This window comes from Myxine glutinosa, chromosome 12 (assembly GCF_964187855.1).
Source record: "Myxine glutinosa chromosome 12, kmMyxGlut1.1, whole genome shotgun sequence".
NCBI classification, from domain to species: domain Eukaryota; kingdom Metazoa; phylum Chordata; class Myxini; order Myxiniformes; family Myxinidae; genus Myxine; species Myxine glutinosa.
Genome location: NC_136272.1, coordinates 12,585,198 through 12,608,259, shown reverse-complemented (window position 1 = coordinate 12,608,259; position 23,062 = coordinate 12,585,198). Strand labels below are relative to the sequence as shown.

The following is a 23,062-nucleotide window of genomic DNA, read 5'->3' as shown; positions in this document are numbered from 1 at the left end:
TAGACAGGCACTTGGTAGAGTGCATACCTCCGCAAGACTGAACAGTTTGTTTTGTATCTTGTTTTGTAAATTTTTGTTTGACATAAATGCTCACTATTTGTCAATTTTTGTTTGCCATAAATGTTCACTTCTTTGTAAATTTTTGTTAGACATAGAATGCACACTTTTTTGACATAAATGCTCACCTTTTGTAAAATATTGTTTGCCATAAATGTTCACTTTTTGTAAATTTTTGTTTGAGATACATGCTCATGTTTTGTAAATTTTTGATTGATTATAAATGTTCCCTTTTTGTTATTTTTTTTTGACGAAAAACGCCTACTTTTTTGTATTTTTGGTTTCACATAAATGTTCACTTTTTGTCACCCAAATCTATATATTGTTGCGGTTTTGAGAACCCACACAAGTAACATCATTAAAGGTTAAAGGTTGCACCCCATAGGTAGACCACAAGCAACACGTAGGTCACCTTAGGATGGTAGTTATTTCTTAGTATGTGTTTAGATAAGGCCATTCCCAATAGTTGCAAATGCGTTGCGTAAAACAAATAAGAGTAGGCCCCTTTCGTTCATTTTGGCAGCCTCCCTCCAAGCGACGCCATTAAGCGCTCTCCAGTCTGTGCCCCATCAGCCGTCCCAATTTGTTACGCTCCTTGGCCAGCAGCCTTCGCTGCCCTTGGGCTCGCTCAAACCAGCTCAAAATCCACGAGGTGAAGCCCGGAAAAAGGGGGCGGAGCGCAAGGATAGAGGTGCGGCCACGTCAAGCGGCCATCAAGGCGGAGCCGGTAAGCCCTCACCAGCCAACCAGGGCTAAGGTGAGATCGCCTGACCGGGCGTGGTTGGGGCTTCCAGAGCGTTCGCTGGCTTGGCTTATAAAAGCGCGCACACAAAGCCGTCAAAAGGACTGTGTGGAGAGGACTGGCCAGAAGAACTTCGTGGTATAAAGAGCACATTCAGAAGGGCTGGTACGAGAGCTGAGTATGAGAGGGAGAGACGCGCTATGGTAACCAGCTTAATAAAGGACGAGCGCGCGGCACGCATTGCCGAGAACTGCAGCGTGCAGAAGGACATTGGGGAAGGGGGCGCTTGGAGCGATCAGAGTAATACCGGGAGCGCGTGTAAAGGCGCCGGTACACTTATTACGTACGCGGCTAAGCGTGCAATAACCGCCAGCTTGCCGACCTTTCCCCGTCACTATAATTGTCCGCTCACGCTTATGCTACGCGGAGAGCTGCCTGCCGGGTTTCCACCATCGTCTGCTGGTACGAGTCCGGGGACCGGACAAGCTGGGAACGCCATCGCCGGACCTTCCACCCTACCTTCTACATCCCCGCATGAGTCTGCGTCTGAGACCGAGTCTGAGAGCGAACGGGCCCGAGTCCAGGGAATAAGTTAGGACTGTGATTAAGGCTGCCCTGTGTACTTTTTCTTCCTCTTCCTTGTACATTCCTTTCTTTTCCTCTTCTTTGTACATTGTAAATAAATTACCTTGTTCTTCCTGGTTTCTTCCTAATCGGATCATCCTAGTCTTTTCTCAATTGGGTAAGCGTGGCACGATCCCAACCGCTATAATCGGGTTAGTCATTGTTAACAGCTCGGATCGCGGATCGGATCATGGATCGCTATCCGCTCGGCGTTTCCACCTGATATCCGTGATTCGGGCGGGAGTTATTCCCTCGTTTCTGGTCAGCGTTAGTACTTAGGTAATAGCGAATCCCTAGTCCTAAAAACCCTACCTAACGCTGCCCGGGAGGGACGTTATAACCTCCAGGATCGTGTCGGCCAGATAAAAGACTGGGATTAACCCCCTTTTCATAAGGGGAAGGCGGACGTCGGAGATCCGCAACAATATAATCTGTGGTAGATCTATTACAATGAACTTAACTGTTCAATTTTGACCTCTGTTAAAGAAAAAAAAAAAAGACTTCATTTTCACTTATGGATGTGGCTTCATTGGAAACAAGACCAAAAGTCTAACAGTGGCGTAGTTGGGCTTGTTTCATCTTTTAGTTGAAGATAGACGTAATGACATAGCATGACGGCCAGACACAAAACTGCCGCTACTTTTATATGTAGAAGATGATATTGTCGTGTGACTACCCTTGGTGAATACCGTAGGGCAGCACGGAAGGCCAAGCGAGCTTTTACTCCAAAGTGTTCAGTTCAAATGCTGACTTTATATATACGCGGAGGAAGAAAGGGAAGGGGAGGGAGAAGGGTCTTACCTGTGGTCCGCCGGCAGTTCCCAATCCAGTAGAAAATAACTCAAACGAACCGGATTTAAAATGTATGTATTTCAATTATTATTATTATTTAAATAATAAAATGTATGTAAAAATGTATTTAAACGAATGCTGGTAATACAAAATAAAATGCGCGATAATAAATAATGTTCCTAAACGGGACGCAGACACAAAACAGACAAAAGGGAAAGATAGCTTAAAAATAAAAACGTGTGGTTTATCATACACTTAGCTCTGATCAGCTCGGGGGGTCTTGTCAGGAATCGCCAAGGCCCGGAGGTCTGGGCGCAGTCCGGATTCGGCGGTGTTCCTCGTCCACGCGCCGCCGCCTCCCGCCAACTGCAGCTCTCAATCCCAGACACCAGACGAACAAGGGGGACGAGGAGACGATGCCGGCACACAATCGCTTGCACCGAGGTCCAGAATGAAGACAAGGGGGGAGAATCATCAGCGCACCACCGTCTCTCTCCACATCCAGCACAAGAAGGCACAAGAGAATCAGGAGAACAAGAAGGAAGATGCCGGTTCGAGTGTTCTTTTTACGTCCCGCTCTGACGTCATCTGCGCTTCTCCTCCAATCAGCGCAGGCCAACACCACAGGCTCAGCTCTCCACCAATCAGCATGCTGTCCGCTTTCTGACATCGGTCATGCTCCGCCAATCAGCGTGATGCTTCCTACTCGCCCTTCTCTTCACCAATCAGCGAGTTGCTTCTTGCTCCTCCTTTTCTTCACCAATCAGCGAGTTCCTTCTTACCCCGGCCTTCCTGTTGGTCAACTCCCGCCCAATCACTGCCCTTCTGGGCGTGGCTCTCGGCCTGCCTGAGCTATGTGTGTCTGCCAGGCGGGTTTGTCAGCCCTAGTGCTTGATGCCTGGCTTCCGGTTAGTTTTTATTGTTATTTAGTGTAGTTTAATGGCAATTCTAACTTGTGTCTATGGTGCGGTGCCAAAAGGGACAAAGGATAAATCACCAAGGGGTGTTCGTTCAAAAACGTTCAATGGATAATTTATCCTTATTCCCTAAGCTAGTTAACATGCCCCACCCCCTCGTGACGGGGACAGATATACAACCTATCCGACATCCGGGCTAAACAGGTACTTATTACATGGTGGTTTCTACACGACAATCGGAGCAGGCTACCTATACAAATCTACCTGGTCTAAGGTGATCACTACCCTACCGACATAACAATATATTTTAACCTCCAGTAACTTTGCAATCACTACGAAGGGATTAGTGTTACGATTACATTTACTATAATATTAACGTTATCATTATTACAAAAATGTATATTGATAATGTACAAAAATGTATAATAAAAAAACCAAGGCTAATTCCTTACTTCCACGGTTACACAGCTTATATCATTGATTCATGAACCATACACCGCTTCAATCCATTCACTTTCCATTCACGACATTGGGATTAAAGTGTTATGGTTATATTTACGATATTATTATTATTATTAAGAAAACGACACACTACTGTATTAAGAAACCTGGGCTTAATTTTTCCGAAGCGGTCCGAAGGTGAGGCAAAAAGCCTAAGGCCTATACGTGCTGTGTTGTTGGCAGAGCCGTAACACCTATGCTTTCGATATTTGGTGGTCATTTTAACAATCGGTTTGTTTGTGTTTCACACTGAATGAAAAACGTAAAGGTAGAGCATGGTGATTATGATATACGACAGGTTCGACGATGTGTTCGGTCTGAACGAAATTGGAATTAAAATGGCAGTGTGCGGAGTCAGCCGCCGTACGCCGTAATGACATCAGACGTAATGACATCACCCTGTCAGGTGACCAGATCCTCAGCTTTGATTGGTATACGTTTGGGGGGGACATACATACATATGGACGGAGAAACACTGTTCTAGACGGCTTTGCCCTATGGGCAAGGCTGTAAAAAATACCGTTTTCATTATGAGGCATAATATCTAGTACTACCAATGAGCTAATATTACGAGTTAGCTATATGGGGAACCAACAGTAATGTCCGATCGCAGTCCTCTAGTTCTTTGTGACTGAAATAATTTGTGCCATAACATTTAGTGGGGTCTTAAATAAAAGTCCCTTCTATGTAATGACGGAGTATGATTATACAAAAATATGGGCTGTCAGGATGGCTTAGGCCTTAGAGGTATGCACACTAGCCTCAACACTGTGTAGCCAGTTTTTAAATCCCAACCCAGCTATAAACTGTGATCCTGGTGTTTCACAGGCAGATTGGTGGACGTTAAACCGGCGTCCTTTCTGCCAGCATTCGTTGGTAGATGTTAAATATCATACGGTGTCCTTTGCAAAGAGTAGGCGACCTATCACTGGCACCATGGAACAAATTACAAATTCCTGCTCTAACGATACTCAACCACCCAATATAACCCATACCAAAAAGTGCTTTGGCAGCACTAAGGCTATGTAAAGAGTGTGTTACATCACCTCTCATCATCACCCTGGGGTATTATGTAATGCACGTCATTACGAACATAAATACTGTATGTTGTATATTTTTTAGTCTTCTCCCCCCCCACACCTCCAACTTCCCTTACATATATCCATAAATTCCCATTTACTCCCTTTTCTCCTTCTCTCATACATAATATGCATGTGGCCGTCTGACTTTGTAAGACGAGTTGCACTGCACTCACATTTATTCCATGTTAATTCAGCTTTTTACCATTAAGATAACTTCGTAGTTATACTTTTACAATTTTGTCTTTTTTTGGAGCTTCTTATATGCTGGTTACAGTAAGGGTTTGAGGCCTGCTTGGAAGAAAACTAATAGTAATACCAAAGCCCTTGTGAAACTTGTACTTCACTTTCAAAAGAGACCTTGAACAATAGAAGCTGTTCATACTTCGACTTCCATCTTATGCTTTGCACCCGGTTGTTTGTTGAGTGGCACCAGTCAGAAGTGGAAGGAGTCAGAGTGGAGTAGTAGTGTTTGACATATTGAGTTTGTTTGAAGCATTTGTATTTGCAAAGATCAATGATATATGGTACATATTCTTTGGAAGACCTGATTACTGTATATATTGTTGATTTGCAGGTATGTACGATGGAGATTGCCAGTGAGGAAGTCGTCGCTGATGAAACGTATGGAATTGAATTCCCGGGTGGACACAACGAGCCTGACGGCAAGTTTTAAGAAATATGTTTTTAAAAATACATTCCTTTGAAAGATTTATGCATAATTCTATTTTTATACCATAGCTAAGACAAGTCACAGCTTCTGTTTTAAAATGATGTAAATTGTCTCTAGATTTATATATATATACAACAACACAACAACATGCATTTTAAGGCCATTTTCCCTGCAAGAGCGGGGGTTAGCCTTGCGGTCCCCATGACAATCTTCTCCATTTTTCCCTATTTTCTGCATCTCTCCTTGTTCACCCCCTTGCCCGCATTTCTTCTTCCACCATCTTTAGCCAAGTCTTTCTCGGTCTTCCCCGTCCTCTACTTCCTTCTACATTCATTTTCATCACTCTTCTCAACCAGTCACTTTCATCCTTCCTCAACACATGACCAAACCATCTCAACCTGTTCCTCTTCACAGCATCAATCACAGGCTCTATTCCCATCATCTTTCGCAATTCATCATTTGTCTTCCTCTCTCTCAACGATATTCCGCACATCCACCGAACCATTTGCATTTCCACCCTTTCCAGCCTTCGTTGCTGCTCTACGTTCATTACCCATGTCTCTCTCCCATAATCATAACACTTCTCACACATGCAGCATACACCTTTCCCTTCAGCTTCAACGACACTCCCCCCTCATCAGCACGCCACTCGGTTCCCGAAACGTCTTCCATGCACATCTCACTCCAGCAACCGTTGCCGAGTCTGATCCACCTTCTCCATTCAGCATGTCTCCGAGGTAGCAAAATGTTTTCACACCTTCCAGCTTCACGCCGTCTCCAAGATCCAACTCAACATTTCCTCCATCTGCAGCTCCCTCTGTGCACACCTTACATTTGAATGTAGCTGCCACACTGGTTAATGACCCTCTCAGACCACTACATTTTTGATGAACCCACTCAGTGCACATTGTACATTGAATGGAGTTCACTCCGACACCCTTCCTGCACACAGCACATGGCCACTTCCCAGTTCTTTCCACCTCACCACATGCTCTACCACTTGCCATCACCTTCGTCTTTCCAAAATTCACCTTCAGACCTTTTGTCTCCATACATTCTTTCCACTTGTTCATCTTTTCCTTCAGTCCATCCATACTTTCCGCAATCAACACCAGAGCATCTGCATACAACAATTCCCACGGTAAACCCTCCTTTACGTTCTGAGCCAGCACCTCCATCACAGCTACAAATAGTAGTGGACTTAGTACCGACCCCTGATGCACTCCCACCTTCACCTCAAACTCACCTCTGTTCCCGTCCTTCGTCCTTACAGCTGTGCGCGCTCTTTTGTACATTGCCATCACTACTCTGATCAACCATTCCTCCACTCCTAACTTCCTCAATGCCCATGTCAATACTTTGCGTGGAACCCTATCGAATGCTTTCTCCAGATCAACAAACCCAAGAAACAACTTCTTCCTCTTCTCCATGTACTTCTCCTGCAACTGCCTCACAATAAAGAGCGCGTCTGTCGTTCCTCTTCCTGGCATAAATCCAAACTGCATTTCGTTGATCTTCACCTTCTTCCTTATCCTCCTCTCCAACACCCTTTGCAATACCTTCATTCCATGCTCCAATAACTTTATCGCTCGGTACGAGCCACACTCCAGAGGGTCACCTTTCCCCTTGTACAGAGGGACGAGGGTACTCAGTTCCCAATCCACTGGAATGCGGCCTTCTTTCACCACCAGATTACAGATCTCTGTCATTCTCTTCACACCTCAACTTCCTGCTGCCTTCAACATATCTCCCACAACTCCCGTCGGCCCTCCCGCTTTGCTACTCTTCATTGCTTTTATCGCTTCCTCAACTTCCTTCTCAGTTATCTTCTCTGCCGGTCCTAAAACTGGGTTACTCTCTATGTTGCCATCCCATTCATTCTCTGTATTCAACAGCATTTCCTTATATCTTTTCCATCTTCCTTTAATTCCATCTGGGTCCACAACGATTTGTCCCACTTCATCCTTCAAGCAACTCACCCCCATCACATCACACCTCTCTTTCGCTATCTGCTTTGCAATCCTGAATAACGCTCTCTGACCCTCTTCTAAATCCAAGCGTTCTCCGAACATTTTCCTACATCCCTCCTGCTCCTTTGCTACCTCTTTCTTTGCAGCCTTCTTGGCTGCCTTATAACTTTCATGCTCTGCTTTTTCTGCTCCCATACCCTTCGCCTTCTGCCACTCCTTGAACTTCTTCCTCTTCTCGTCAATCCTCTTTCCAACTTCATCATCCCACCACCATGTTTCCGAGTGCCTCGGTGGTCCTTTTGTCCATCCACATACCTCACCAATGGCTCCCAACAGACTATCTTTCATTGACATCCAACCACTTTCAAGCTCAACCACATCACCCTCTACCCTACTCGGCCTCTCTTTTAATGCCTCCCTTCCTGTCACCTCTTTCAACCTCCACACCTTCATTCTCGGTTGGTACTTCACCCGCCGAGCTCTCCTCGCACCTTTCACCCTTATGTCACAGACAACCAAGTGGTGCTGTGAAACAGCCTCCCCCGGGATCACCTTTGTGTCCATGAGGTGCCCCCTATCTCGCCTCCGCACCATCAGGTAGTCAACGGTTGTCGTCGACCCACCTGACGTGTATGTAACAAGCTTTTTATCCTCTTTCTGAAACTGAGTATTACAAATCAACAAATCAGCTCCATCAGCAAACTCAAAAATCCTTTCACCTTCTCCATTTCTCACACCATATCCGTAACCCCCATGAACTCCCTCAAAACCGTCCATACTCCTTCCCACTTGTCCATTTAGGTCTCCTCCTACCACAACAACTTCCTCATCTTTCACGTTTTCCACCAGCTTCTCTATTGCACACCTGAACTTGTCCTTCTCTTCATCGCTTCGACCAACCTGCGAAGCATATCCCGAGATGACGTTCACCAAGAGCTTGCCAATCATCATTTTCACCATCATCAACCTATGACTCACTCTAGTCACACTCACCACACTGTCTACAAACTCCTCAGAAAACAGGACACCAACACCATTCACGCCCTCCGGGCACCCTTGCCACACAAACTTGTATTTCTGTTCCTGCCTACCCTTCACCATTCTCACACCACTTCCCTTCCATCTCGTCTCCTGCAGACAACATATGTCCACTCTTCTTCTGACCAATACTTCCACCACTTCTCCTGATCTCCCTGTCATTGTCCCTACATTCCATGTCCCAAACCTCAGAAACCGATCTCCACTTCGGGCTGTACCCTGCCCATATGTAGTTGTAATTGTCATGGTTCTCTTTTTGAGGCAATGTTTTTATTGGCCGGATGCCCTTCCTGACGCCAACCCTCTTAGTCGCCTCTTACAACACGCAGGGATACGGTGTACCTATTCTAAACCAGTGTACACATCGGCAAAAAAAAAAAAAAAAAAAAAAAAAAAAAAATCTATATATATATATATATATATATATACATACTCAAAGGCAAAAGTTATTGTGACACACAAACAACAAACAGAATCAGTGTTAAACTTTTACTGCCGCGAATGAAATGTTATTACATGGAAAGACAAATGTTTCAAGGTGTGGTAACGATCAACAGTCCATAAGAACAGCGCACCTGGCATATGCAAATGAGCCACAACACAAGAGGGGGTTCACAAGCAAGTTCACACGGTCAGTAGCGAGTGTGTCCACCTTGTGCATTGATGCAGGCCTGGCACCTTCGCCTCATTGAGGCCACTAAACGTCGATGAAAGTCCTGGGGAAGATCATTCCATATCCGAGGAAGGATTTGGCGGAGTTCCTGCAGTGTTGTTGGAGGATTCGGATGACGTCGTAAACGTCGCTCCATTTCATCCCAGACGTGTTCAATGGGTGACAAATCAGGGGATCTTGCGGGCCAGGGTAACACATTAACATTGTTCCGATTAAGATATTGCTGTACAACTCGAGCAACGTGTGGTCTGGCGTTATCGTGTTGAAATGTCACTCCAGGGCCGTTCTGTTGCAAAAACCGTAAAGCGGCAATTTGCAAAATCTCGTCTCGGTACCTCACAGCAATCAAGTTCCCCTCAATCACAATCATTGGCGTCCTTGCTGCAGCTGTTATCCCACCCCAGATCATAACGCCCCCACCTCCAAAACGATCCCCTTCCAGAACACATGGCCTGATGTAACGTTCACCTGTGCGCCTGTAGACACGTGTCCTGCCGTCAGCTCGGTGAAGAAGGAAAAGTGACTCATCGGTGAAGAGAACTCTTCTCCACTCACGTGCTCCCCATCGCAAGTGTTGTCTGCTCCACTGGAGATGTCGACGTCGATGTTCTGGCGTCAGAATTGGCCGTCGGGCTGGGTTCCAGACCGATGAATAGAGGTGTTTTTTCTGACTTCTGCACTTCTTAAGACTGCATTGAGTGGAAATGATAAGCGTCTGGTTGTCTGGCCTTTTAAAGTGAACATTGCTGGCCATTTTTCTCGAATATGTCATGCTTCTTGCAAATTTCGTGCAATTCGAACAACAACTGCTTGGTTGCGTTTCTTCGACCATTTTAACACACTCTTTCTCTGGTTCAAATCCAAAAATGCATTCACAAGATTACCAATGAAAAAATTCCATGTCACAATAACTTTTGCCTCTGAGTATATATATATATATATATATATATATACATATATGTTGTCGTGTCACCCACGTTTAACAGCGTTGGAAGGCGGAAAGCCGAAACATGATTACTCCCAAGGCGTACCAGCCGAAAATATGGCGGTAGTTCTTAGCGCGCGCTGGACCGAAGGTAACGAGGTCCTTACCTGGGATGATCAGCACGCAGGGGTTATCTGATCCCCACAACACAGAAATGAAACACAATGAGAAATGAAATTCACCAATAATGGGTTTAATGGCAATAAATGAAAAGACAATAAAAAGTGAATGCTGAGGTAAAAACTATATTCCGACTTGAGGCCCTCCACTCAGACACAATTACAGACAGGGGAGAAGATAAAATATACGAAAATGGTGTGGCAACTCAGCCTTACTCTAACGAGGATGAACGTGAACGGTCCCCGAGTGACAACGTGGAAAGCGTGCAAGATGGCGCGAATCACCACAAGGGCTCACTGAGCCGCGAAGCGGCGGCAAAATGTCCTCCTCCTCCGAATTCCTGGCCGGACCGCACCGCGCGGCCACAGCGCGTCCGGAGAGCACCACTACTCGGGAACACCGTCCTCCTCCGGTCGTTCTACGCTCCACGCTCCACCAGGTTCCGATCAATCTCTCAGGCGCACACAGCATTAATCGCAGCCAACCTCGACCCAGGCAAAAGGAAAAGAGAGTGACCGCCTCCGACCAAAGCCAGAACAAGAAAGAGGGAGACGGAGGCGGAATCTTCCTCTTTTAGGGACCGCGCAAGCTTTCTCTGACGTCACCGTCTCGCCAATCGCCCGATCGCTGTTCATCACCCTATGGCTCCTTAACCAATCACGAAGCTCGGGGAATGGTTTCTCCGTTACGAGTCAACAGGGGCGGAGTCTAGTCTCATCGAGAATGTTCGGATGACGTTGGCGGTCGTGAGGTGGGGTTTACTGGCCCAATGGAATGTGCTGTGTTTCTGTCGGGCTTGTCGGTGTTGTTGTAGCAATGGGGCTGGTTACATGGCTGGCCGAGTTTTGTAAGAACATGAGGAAAATTCACAGGGGGCCAATTACACACTGAGGAATTAATCTTATACCCTGGAACTAATTAACACAAAAACCACGCCCCTTATGGTGACATGCAAACAATCTTACCCTAACAGTTTGTCTACTTATTACATCAAGATTCTTCTTCTTTGTGCCACAATGGTCCATTCTAAAACCTATACGATTCTACCTTTCCTATTAGATTCATTCACCTACCCCCACAAACGTAACAAAATATATATATACATATATATACAGTCATCCCTCGCTATATCGCGGTTCACTTTTCGCGGCTTCGGTACATCGCGGGTTTTTCTCGCTAGTATATGTAAAATTATATTGCGGATTTTTCGCTATATCGCGGGATTTTGCGGTATAAATGTATTTTTATATACTATTATTTTAAATATTTTTGTGGTAAAATAAGCATTTTCTAGCCTAAAAAATTAAAAACGTAAAAAAATAAGAAAAATACAGTAATTAAAACATATTACAAGAAATAAAATACTGTACATAGTGTACAGTAGAAGGGTAGACAAAGAGACAAAGAGTCGTGCGTATGGAAAACGCAGATGCGGCAGCTTCCACTTGCGCTAGTTACCCACGTAATGGGTAACTGTAATGCTCTTTCTGGCTGTGCAGTACATTCATCATCGTCATCACCTTCATCGTCATCAGTACTGCACAGCTAATTCATCATCATCTTCATCACGCAAGTTGTAGTATTGAAGAGCCGGGGCTCTTGCTTGATACGGACGAAATGACGGGCAAGACACAAACTCGTCCGAGAAGATATTTATTCTCAAAACCAACTCGGGAACACTGTAAAGCCCGTTTATCGGGCTGCATTATAAAGCACAACCAGAAACCGAAAGCCACGCCACGCTTCGGTGGTCACGTGATCAACAGGTGTAGCTGATTATACCCGCACGCGCGCCACACGCTTTGGCGGTCACGTGACCAGCCACTCTGGCGCCGGGATCCCCGCCGGTGACGTCACCGGCTGGAGCAAGGAGATTCTAATGCTGGTCTTGCTTGGGGAACCCATGGGTCGCTACAGTATCTTCAATGGTGAGTACCCATTAGAATTTTATATGTTGTTAAAATTACGTATGTTTAAGAGTGTAAAAAGTGTTTAAGAGTATAGGAAGTGTTTATAAGAGTATGGGAAAGGTTAATAAGAGTATGGGAAAGGTTAATAAGAGTGTGGGAAAGGTTAATAAGAGTGTGGGGAGGGTCATAAAGCTTTAAAATATATATAAATAATAAAATAAAAATATGGTCGCTACTTCGTGGATTTTCGTCTATCGCGGGGGGTTCTGGAACGTAACCCCCGCGATAAACGAGGGATCACTGTATATATATATATATATATATATATATACATATATATATATATATATATATATATATATATATTTATATATATATATTTATATTTATATATATATATATATATATATTTATATATATATATTTATATATATATATTTATATATATATATTCATATATATATATATATATATTTATATATATATATATATATATATATATATATATATATATATATATATATATATATATACAGTAACATTTTAACCAACAGACACTCACTCTTACCTTCTCCCTTCTTCATCTCATCCTAAACATACAATTGCAAGCATACCATACAGTCAAGCACTCAGAGTAAGACGCATTTGCTCAACAAAAATGGCAGAAGAAACTTCTCTCTGCCAATTAGAAACACACTTCATTGCAAGAAACTATGACCCTCACTCTGTGCAAGAAGCAATAACCCGAGCAAAACACATACCGAGAGCAGACCTTCTGACTTACAAACCCAAACCTGCAACTAACCGTGTCCCACTGGTAACCACCTACTCTGCTACCTCATCCCAATTGCCAAGTATTCTGAATAAGGCCCTTCCTCTCCTCCATCAATCAGAAACACTCGGCACCACATTTCCTCAACCTCCACTAACATCATTTCGACGTGGTCGGACACTCAGGGACCTCTTGGTAAAAGCAAAGCACCCACAGCCCCACAACAAAGAAACTAGGATCCCTGGCTTCTATAAATGCACAGCAAACAAATGCATTATTCACAAACATTTACTAGAAGGAAACAAATTCTGTAGTTCTAGCACTGGACAAAAATTCCCCATCACCTCCTATATGAACTGCAAATCTACATGGGTCATATACCTAATCACTTGCCAAAAGTGCACCAAACAATATGTTGGAAAAACTGAAAATACACTCTACACACGATTTAATAACACCCGGTCAGAAATCAATAACTTCCACACCAGTCAGGGCAAATCTCTACCTTACACGATACACTTTAATCAACCGGATCACTCTATAAATGACATTCAGATCTCTGCCATTGAATCAATCACAAATCGATCACACACCACGATTCTGAAACGTGAGTCCTTTTGGATACACAAACTTCGGACAAAAGTCCCTCATGGCATAAATTTTGATGACTAAAGCATGTTCCCACATCAACCCAATCAAATTGTTAACCGTAACCCATTCATTCATTCATTCATTCATTCATCATTCATTCATTCTACCTTTATATGTCATTTATATAAATATATAAATATATTATATGAATATAAATGGGATATGAATATATGCTTGTGTGTTTATGTATGTATATCTCTATATTTGTATATGCACGTGCACTCTAACGGAAGTGACCGTAACGGAAACGGTCACTTCCGTTGAACTTGGGGCTGGTAGTGAGCTTTGGCGTGGCTCTTCCTTCTGTATGCATTTTCTACACACGTCACACATCTCACACAGATATCACCATACACGCTTGACTGATATACATGCCTGCTGTTTTTGTAGACTCAGAAGAAGACCTTTGTTGGTCGAAAGCTTGGTCGACAATTAAAGATCGACGTCCTGAAGCTACGTCCGCGTCTTATTTAATCTAACGATTATATATTCAATACAAATGAGACGCCCTGCTCGTACTTTGGAGTTTCTACTATTTCTTACAGTTATATATGTATTTATATATGTATATATATATATATATATATATATATATATATGTATGTATATATATATATATATATATATATATATATATATATATATATATGTATATATATATATATATATATATATATATGTATGTATATATATATATATATATATATATATATATATATATATATATATATATATATATATGTATGTATATATGTATGTATATATATATGTATGTATATATATGTATGTATATATGTATGTATATATATATGTATGTATATATATATATATATATATATATGTATGTATATATATATGTATGTATATATATATATATATATATATGTATGTATATATATATATATATATGTATGTATATATATATATATATATGTATGTATGTGAAGAATCAGCTCTTCGTTTGCAAAAGAAGTCCACAAATAGCCTGAAAAATGGCGCAGCTTTATTAATAACCAACTTATACGGATCCGGAGGAGGCCGACGTCTACAGCAATCTACAGCAAGAACATGCCACGTCAAGCCTTCCTGAAAACACATTGATTCCCAGTCCATTTATATAGGGACACGTTTTATCAGGAAATCTCCGAGGGAACAAACAACACTGGGAGAGGTTCCTCCCACCGTTATCATTCGGGGGAGTCAGCCCGTCCTTATCAATTGTTTTTCTGGGCTCCGAGAAAACAGAACTATAACTCACAAAGAGAAGAGTGTATGCTTAGCCAAACAAACCCATATATTTTATGGGTTTGTGTATATGAGTAATCCAAAGCATGTTTATACAGAGTCATGCGTTGCTGAGATTAAAACAAAATATATATGGTTAACGATCATGTCATTCTATTACGCAAAAACAAGCGCATGTGGGCGTGGTTTTACGACCAGCCTCGAAAAGCACACGTATACAATTTGTTCAGCCTGACCTCATTTTAAGCTTTTCCTCATCCAAAACTAAAACGAAGCAAAAACCCTTTATTTACTTTATGAAATAGCATTTTTAGACATCATATAAATCATAACACATTAGCACCCAACGTCTATAACTGAACTTTAGGCAATAACAAATCTACTACTTGACATTCCTTCCTCTTGTCTCGTCGAGACAAAGTATCTTAAGAGACAACGTGCCACATCGGGCTTTATTGAAAAATAATTGTGTAATGCGGGTATTGAAAAAATAATTGTAATGCGGGTATCTCCCAAGGGCATATCGTGCGCCCAAAGCGCCTCGCCCGTGCATTTGGCGAACGTGTCGTGTGGTGCGTGCTCGGAGCCTGAGGGCTCAGAACATGAAAGTCCATTAACGTTTCGGATCCACAACGAAGAGGTCTGGTCCAGATGAGGTTCTGCTCCGCCAGAGGGTGCATCACTTCCCCTGCGGAACTGGCTCCCCCCACCCTTTGCAGACCCAGTCCTTGCAGATCTTCGAAGTTAATCAACGGTCATGCCCATGAGGTCCCTCACGTGTTGCTGTTCTGGGGAATACAAAATGTCGTCAGTATCTTGTGTCTCAATTTCCTGGTCAGGGTACAGAGCGTAAAATCCGAATCCGAATCACTTGAAGCAAAGAGATCCGCAACATGTGGATCAAAGAGATCCGAAACATTTGGATCAAAGAGATCCGAAACATTTGAAGAAAAGAGAGGGACTTCCTTTATGTCAAAGTCTCCCATGGGCGCCTGGTCGGCTTGCGGGTCTAGGACATCCGCGTCGGGTCCCTCAACCGCCAGACCCAGTGTCGCAATCAGATCCATAGTTGGGTCAGAAGGGGGCGTGCAGCTGTCAGCTTGTAATACATAAGCAGCGTTAGCCAGTACACGCAAGGGGTTTATAGCACAAGTATCACAGTCATCACATACACCGTTACAGGCAGCAGCCAGTTCCCACATGGGATCCACACAAGTATCACAGTTGCCACAAAATTCAATGCAATTTTCTGGAGCGCTGGTCGCAACTGCCTTGTTGAAGGACCCGTTCAGGTCGACGGCCTCTGTGGTCAGAGCCATAGTTGTTGTCGGCGGCTTCTTCACTTTCCATCCTGTAAAATACTTTCTCATATAGAGGAGGACTAGAGATTTCATTAGTGCCCCCCAAATTACTACCCCGATTATCACAGCCAGTGCGGTCAATAACCACTTCACTATGGTGCCCGTCCATCCCTGGAACCAGTCAGTGAGCCAGCTAAATGTATAAGAATTTTCGCGCGCGATCCGATCGATCCAATAGTATGTCATGAGCCGTAGCGGTGTCGTTTGCCACCTTTTCTAGGGCCAAAGCCAATTTATCTATCCGGAAACTATCCATGACTGTGCCCGCTCCTGGGAAGAAGAAACCAAACACCTTTTCCCCTAGGCTCCCGTGTAGTTTAGTGGTTCCATCTTCGTTCATGACTGACCTCTTATAACGCCTGTCCAAGGACTTTGGGTCTAGCTCATCCAGTATCTCAACGTCAGGAAGGACTGAACCCAGATAACATGTGCCCCCCCAATTATTTGGTAAATAGGGGTAAGCCTTGTCGCCGCATATAAACATTGTCCCATGGGGTGGGACCAGGTGGGTGGATAAGCACTGGAGTCCCTTTACCACCCCATTAATCCTACTAACCCCCCTAGAGAATGTTATAGCCGTTATGTTGTGGTTGTGTTTATCTTGCAGTACTATTCGTAATGTAATCCCCGAGCTCCCTTGTCCCAGCTTTCCGGGGAGAGTGTAGGCGCATTCTGATTCTCCCATACGCAAGTGGCCGGAACCCTGGAGGCAGACCTTCCCTTTCTGTGGTTTGACCCAGACGGGGGCAGGCCTCTCGGCCACATGGGCAATCATTGACGGGCGATAATTAAATTGTCGATTGCAACTCTTGCCGTTGTCAACCCCTTCTCTTTCCAGCGTGGTGACTAAACATGGGGAATCGATAGGTTGTGAGCAGAGGTCATTGAGGGACAGAGGTAGCACTATCATGTGTATTCCTGTGGTGCCTGCTTGGGGAAAGCGCATGCACGACCAGCGGTGTGTCCTATTTTGAATTGTTGCCACCTCCCTGGCCACTTTCCAATATGTGTTTTCCCCCCTCTTTGGGGCCTTATCCTGGGGTTGTGGCGTGAGTATGTATTCGATGCATGGTATGTAGTTCCTTTCGCCACCGGCCGCGCCAGGGGTCCAGACGCTGCACCGGACCTGCATGGTCATGCCTTTCTCTAGGCGCGTGCGTGTTTGTAGCTTAAAATCAGGGGTTCCCCATTGGTATCCTGGTTGGGCCAAGGTCTTAATGCTAGCTTGCCCGTCTTCCCGGAACTCTCGTTGCTTTTGTAGTACCATGCCAACGCGTCCAGGCCCTGCCGACAGTGCTAGCCATTTTACGCTTACCCAATTTGTGTGCAGGGCTTTCTGTTCGAAACATGGTAGTGATACTCTTTGTCCCCATGTTACGGTGAGGTGTCGGGTTTCGTTTTCGCATCTATTGGAATCGGAGTTTCCCCTAGCTGCTGTCGCTATCAATAGTATTGTACCTATGATTAGGCCCATCCTTACTGTGGTCTGGGGGTGTGGTGTCTGGTGCTTGTATGGCCAACTTACAGTGCGTGGCGTGGATCCACGAAGTCTTGCCCTCGCAAAAGACTGCCGTTGGTGTAGTCAGCAACACCTGGACTGGTCCCTTCCACCTTGGTTCCAAGGCGTTCTTGCAGGTGAAGTGCTCCACGAACACCTGGTCTTTTTCCTCTGGTGGAACACCTGATCCACAAGTCTCCTGGGAGCGCCTGGTCTACAGGTCTCCAATTTCCTAATCCACTTTTTCCCAAGTGGATCCAATTTTATTCAATATTCAATTTTTAAATTCAATCCCATTTAATCCAGTCCAATTCAAATTAAATTCCATCCTTCTCTCAGCATCCCATTACCTGTTTCCAACATCAATAAAAATAAAATTATAAAATTAATAAAAAATCAATCATCTCAACTCTCAAATCGAATCAAAAAATAAAAATAAACGAAAATTACTTCAGCGAGAGTTTCCACTAGAATTAACACAAACCAACCACCTTTAACCTCCATTAACACAAACACAAACCACCATTAACCTCGATTAATACAAACAAACCACCATTAACCTCCATGAACCTCCCCCTATTATTTATTTATTTTCACGAATAAACAAATAATAGAAATAACCTGGTCTACTTCCAATTTCAATTCTGGTCAGTTCTGGTGTCTGGTCACACACAATGTTTTCCTCACCCACTGTGATTCGCTCACAATAGATTCTCACTGTTATGTCTGAAATTAAGCTACCCTACTGGGTATTCGTGAAGGGGGTCCATCTTTCCCAACCCCTTCCTTCACACCAGCCACTTCACGTTGTCCACCATACTCACTGAATTGTCATCAATTCTGAAATTCGTCTCATGAAAACACATCCCAGAGTCTAGTGTAACAGCCAGACAAACACATAGACACGCTGAAGACCCCAGGGTACCCATCAAACTAGCTTGTCCCCAGATCAACAACACAGCGAAACATGTAATTTTACTAAAATAATCACTTACTCGTAACTAGCTGGATAACTAGCATAACTAGCTCAACACCTGGAACTCATAACTAATACTCATACCACTAATTACTCCTAATAACTCATAATTACTTCTGTAATTACTCATACCAATACTTACTCAAAATAATGTAATATCCCAATCTTCACCCCTTATGCAAATCGAAGCACCCCGGACAACCCACAACCAATATCAACCACTGTAGCCGCCTTCCCCTCCAGGCAGCCACACACAGCCACATACATCTCCATGCACGTCACACAAGACAACAGCCAACGAGTGTGTCCACCACACAGAAACCTTTGGCAATGCAACAACCGAACTCCCAGACAACCAACAACAAAACCCAATCCATCTCCATGGCTCATCAAGCAGTTCCAACTTAATCCAGCTTCACATACCGATTTCCCCAAAAACTCGTGAAACTTCACCCCCATTTTGGAAAAACCCTGGACTAAACCCTGACACCCTAAATAGCTTCAGACCCATCTCCAATCTACCCTTTCTGTCAAAAGTTTTGGAACGTACTGTGGCCACTCAACTCAAACATCACCACTCTGCCAATAACCTGTATGAAACATCCCAATCCGGATTCTGCTCCAGCCACAGTACTGAAACTGCTCTCCTCAAAATCACCAGCGACCTTTTCTCTCCTCTGATGCCGGCAACCTCAACATTTTCATCCTCCTCACCTCAACGCCTCCTTTGACATCATCAATCACGCCATCCTCCTCACCCTGTTTAGACCAGCTTGTGCCTATTAAACCCAAATCAGTTCACTCCCAAGCTTCACATGGACCACCTACTACTCTCAAATTATCCACTCTGGCTCCGGAATCCCAAAAGCACTCTTCTCTACAATAAACAAACTAAATAAACTCTGCAACGTGAACAAACTCCTCAGCTCCCTGGATACCACCACCTTGCTCCACACACCTGTTGGTGCACACCTGTGCACTCACACCTGGTGCCACCTGCACCCTCCTTCCTTCCTGGACCATTCATCCAAAGCAAAATTGACAGCATCTACAACAGCTTAATCACCACAATTCACTCCCCCTTAAGGTGTCCCCCAAGGTTCAGTTCTTGGCCCCCTCCTCTTCGTCCTGTACCTATCCCCCCTTGGTCACTTAATCCGTCATGCACCATAGCCAATGCACCATGGTCTCCAATTCCACTGCTTCACCGATGACATCCAGCTTTTTCATCTCCACCAAATCGTGCTCCACCACCACCCACTCTATCCTGACAAACTGCCTAACTGAAATAAAATTCTAGCTTCAGATCAGGCCATCCCGGCCATCGCACCAATCTTCATTCCCCCCAACATCGATGGTTTCCCAGTATCCACATCCGGAATCTTGGCATCATCATTGACCAAAACCCTCTCCTTTGAAAAATACACTAAACAGATCATAAAGACCTTAAACCTTAATCATAAAAACTGAAAAATGCTTCGCCATGGAATAGTCCACCACTCATGTAAATAATCATAAGAGTTCTGCGAAACATCTCCATCTTTAAAACTTAGCCAACCAAATTTAAACCACATGTTTTCCCCCCAAAAAACAAGTCACATTCTTTGTATATTGCCAACATTGTTCATCGTTTAAGTATCATCCAGACCTAAATTTTTATAAACCATCAACTTGTAGATGCATTTATTTATATCCCATTAACCCAAGAACTCTCAATTGCTTGGTTATATTTTAGTAATGTCATATATCCATATTTCTTTTCCAAATTGTTCCTGATATACACATTAATCCCATCTGTCTTCGTTTCCAGATGAACTCAAATCAGGAAATCAACACAACTCCTTATTACCTCCAATCAATTCAAAATTAAATCAAACAATTCAAAACCAGATCGGATCAGCGATCAGAAATCACTTTTCCAATCAACACATTCCAAGCAACAATTCATTCAAAGACCAAGCTTAAAAACACAACTCTCATCTTACTGTGACAAATAAGCAACCAACCTACTTCACACTAAAACAAATAACTTTTCATCACCCCTGTCTTCTCCACCGCTTCTTACACTTAAACAGATCATAATTACTCACTCATACACTATTGCCCATCACCCAGTTGCCCCAAACCCAAACACAGGTTTGAAATCCCAGTAGGTTGTTCTTCAATCCCAACCATCATGAGATCCCAACATCTCTCCATTTATTTCGTTCCTCATGGGGTTGGTGTTTTATGGCCTTTACCTCTTACCCAATCACACTGCACATTATTCCCCGTCCTTGATGGATAATTTTACATCCAGATGGGCACAGCATCCCATTTTTGGCGACCCAGCCCTAAAACAAGCCCCTGGACTCCTTGCAGGCTGGACCAAAACCCCCGGACGAAGTTGCATCCCCAAACCCGTCCATATAAACTCCATTGTTGTCCTGTTTATCTCTCTGTGTTACATTTACATTTTGTGACTCACAGCTCCTGCCTCCATGGAACAATGACGCCTGAGCACTCAATTAGCCCTCCCAGTACCAAAGACTTACAATCAGACCGACAGACAGACAAATAACAGAGGCATGTCGCCAGCCCCAGCACAGGACATCCCCTTTCCGGGTAGGTACAATATAATCCACAGCATCGAAATGCCAATTTCTATCCGGGGCCTCGCAAAGCCAAAATCCATGCCTGCGTGCTCCATCATGCAACCCGATCTGTACTCGGTGCGCCCGGCGCCCCCTATAATCAGTGAGTTATAATAACCACAATATCTCTGGCACCCAGCTCGTGATACCACAATTTAATCCACGTTACTTGCATCTCTTCATCCTCACCGCTCGGCCCGGTTAAATTAAATTCCAAGCGTACTGTATTCTCTGTCCACTAATTATGTACATGATTTTGGTTTTACCCACAATATATGTCCCGATATTCTCTCCAGATTTAGGTTCTATATCCTGTCGTTAAAGCAACACCCTGTAGACTGACTCCGCCTGTCGTTCTTCCAAGGTTAGTGAATTATCTCCGACCTCTTTCCCTTGCATATCTCGAACAAAGGTCAACTAAACTTTAAAAGGTCAAACTTCGAATTGGTCAACCAGCGCTTTATTTTTCCGCAAATAATGCAAGTCCGGCGACAATGGACAAATGACCCTTAATGTGGCTCTACATAGCATAATGCTAACTTCTACGAATCCAACAACCGTCACAATCCGTCCAGGAACTTCCGTACGAGGCGTGCTTCACAATGCCCATCGCACATCCTTCCTCGTTCGCACAACGCTTCATCAACGCACCTCCTCGCGTCCACACCTTGGCACAAGCCACACCACATACCGACAGTTGAAACCTCGACCGTCCTCCTTCCTCGGATCAGCGTTCTGTTGAAAACGTGACATTTCTGCTCAAATTATTGAATTTCCAAATACTCTCCCTGCAGCGCCCGTGAGGCAGCTTGTCCCACATTATCTGCCTCCAGACCCATATGCGTTTTAATAACTTAACCTTATCAGCATCGTTCGCCAGCATACCCTTTGTCCGGCGCATCGATCATCCCAAATGCTTCGATGCATCTTCCAGCCGCCACTCCGCACTGTACCTTACTGTATGAACAAGACTTCCTGTTGGAACTTGACTCCGGAAATTAATTACTCTGTCTTGAAATCGTTTATTTTAGCCATCTTAAATAAATCCATCCATCTATCCATCTTATAAATCCATCTTAAATAACGTATTCGTCCTGTGACATTGCCTGGCATATATGTCACAGCCGGCCACTATTCCGACATGGCTCATGACTCATGTCTAATTCTGACAAGAAGATGAAGGATGAAGGACATGATATGAAGAAGAAGATTCTGACAAGATACTGACATGTGAACGTCCGACATCCAGCAAAGTCGAAATGACCCACAATGCATTTGGGCACACACTTCCTCTGAGAGTGGGCGAGTTATCGCCGGCACTCTGAGCAACCTCATACAGCACACCCGTGACTCGCGGCTCGCTCGGCTCCTGTCTGAACACCCAATATCCCTCTACCCAAACTTCCACGGAGCCGCACGGCGGAAACACAGGTTTGTCAGAACTCATCCCTAGCTAACAGGATCTCCGACGCTTGACCTCTCTGACCCAAAATGCACTATATGACACCAATTCCAAAGGTGAGCTGCCTCAGCGATACATCCCACACATACAATACACAATATCTGCCATTGAATGAACTCTTCAATTCAAGTAAAACACACATATTGATTCGAATTCTGCAACCATCTCCAAGAAACCGCTTCATATCAACAGTAGATCGACAAGGGCACTCCGGGTGCTTTCCTGGCCCGATTTATATCAATTCGCTTCCCAAACAACTCCCAAACAGATGAAAATCCGGACTCAGTTCAGGACCTCGCCTGTTCTCTCGGATAGACGTTAAAATGGACATTCCCGGCCTGAATTTCCCCCAAGTCGAGCAGATCGCTTACAAAGTTTCACAC

At 44.0% G+C, this 23,062-nt stretch overlaps 1 protein-coding gene across 3 annotated transcripts in view; it reads left to right on the top strand.

The window, feature by feature from the left end:
- LOC137412843 (uncharacterized) overlaps positions 1–23,062 on the top strand; it is a 45,029-nt gene that overhangs the window by 3,058 nt on the left and 18,909 nt on the right. For all 3 annotated transcript variants that reach the window (XM_068098169.2, XM_068098170.2, XM_078766476.1), the window contains exon 2: positions 5,290–5,377. In XM_068098169.2, the coding sequence (XP_067954270.2) occupies positions 5,299–5,377 (79 nt within the window). In that variant the 5' untranslated portion in view covers positions 5,290–5,298. The remainder of the gene's footprint in view (positions 1–5,289; positions 5,378–23,062) is intronic.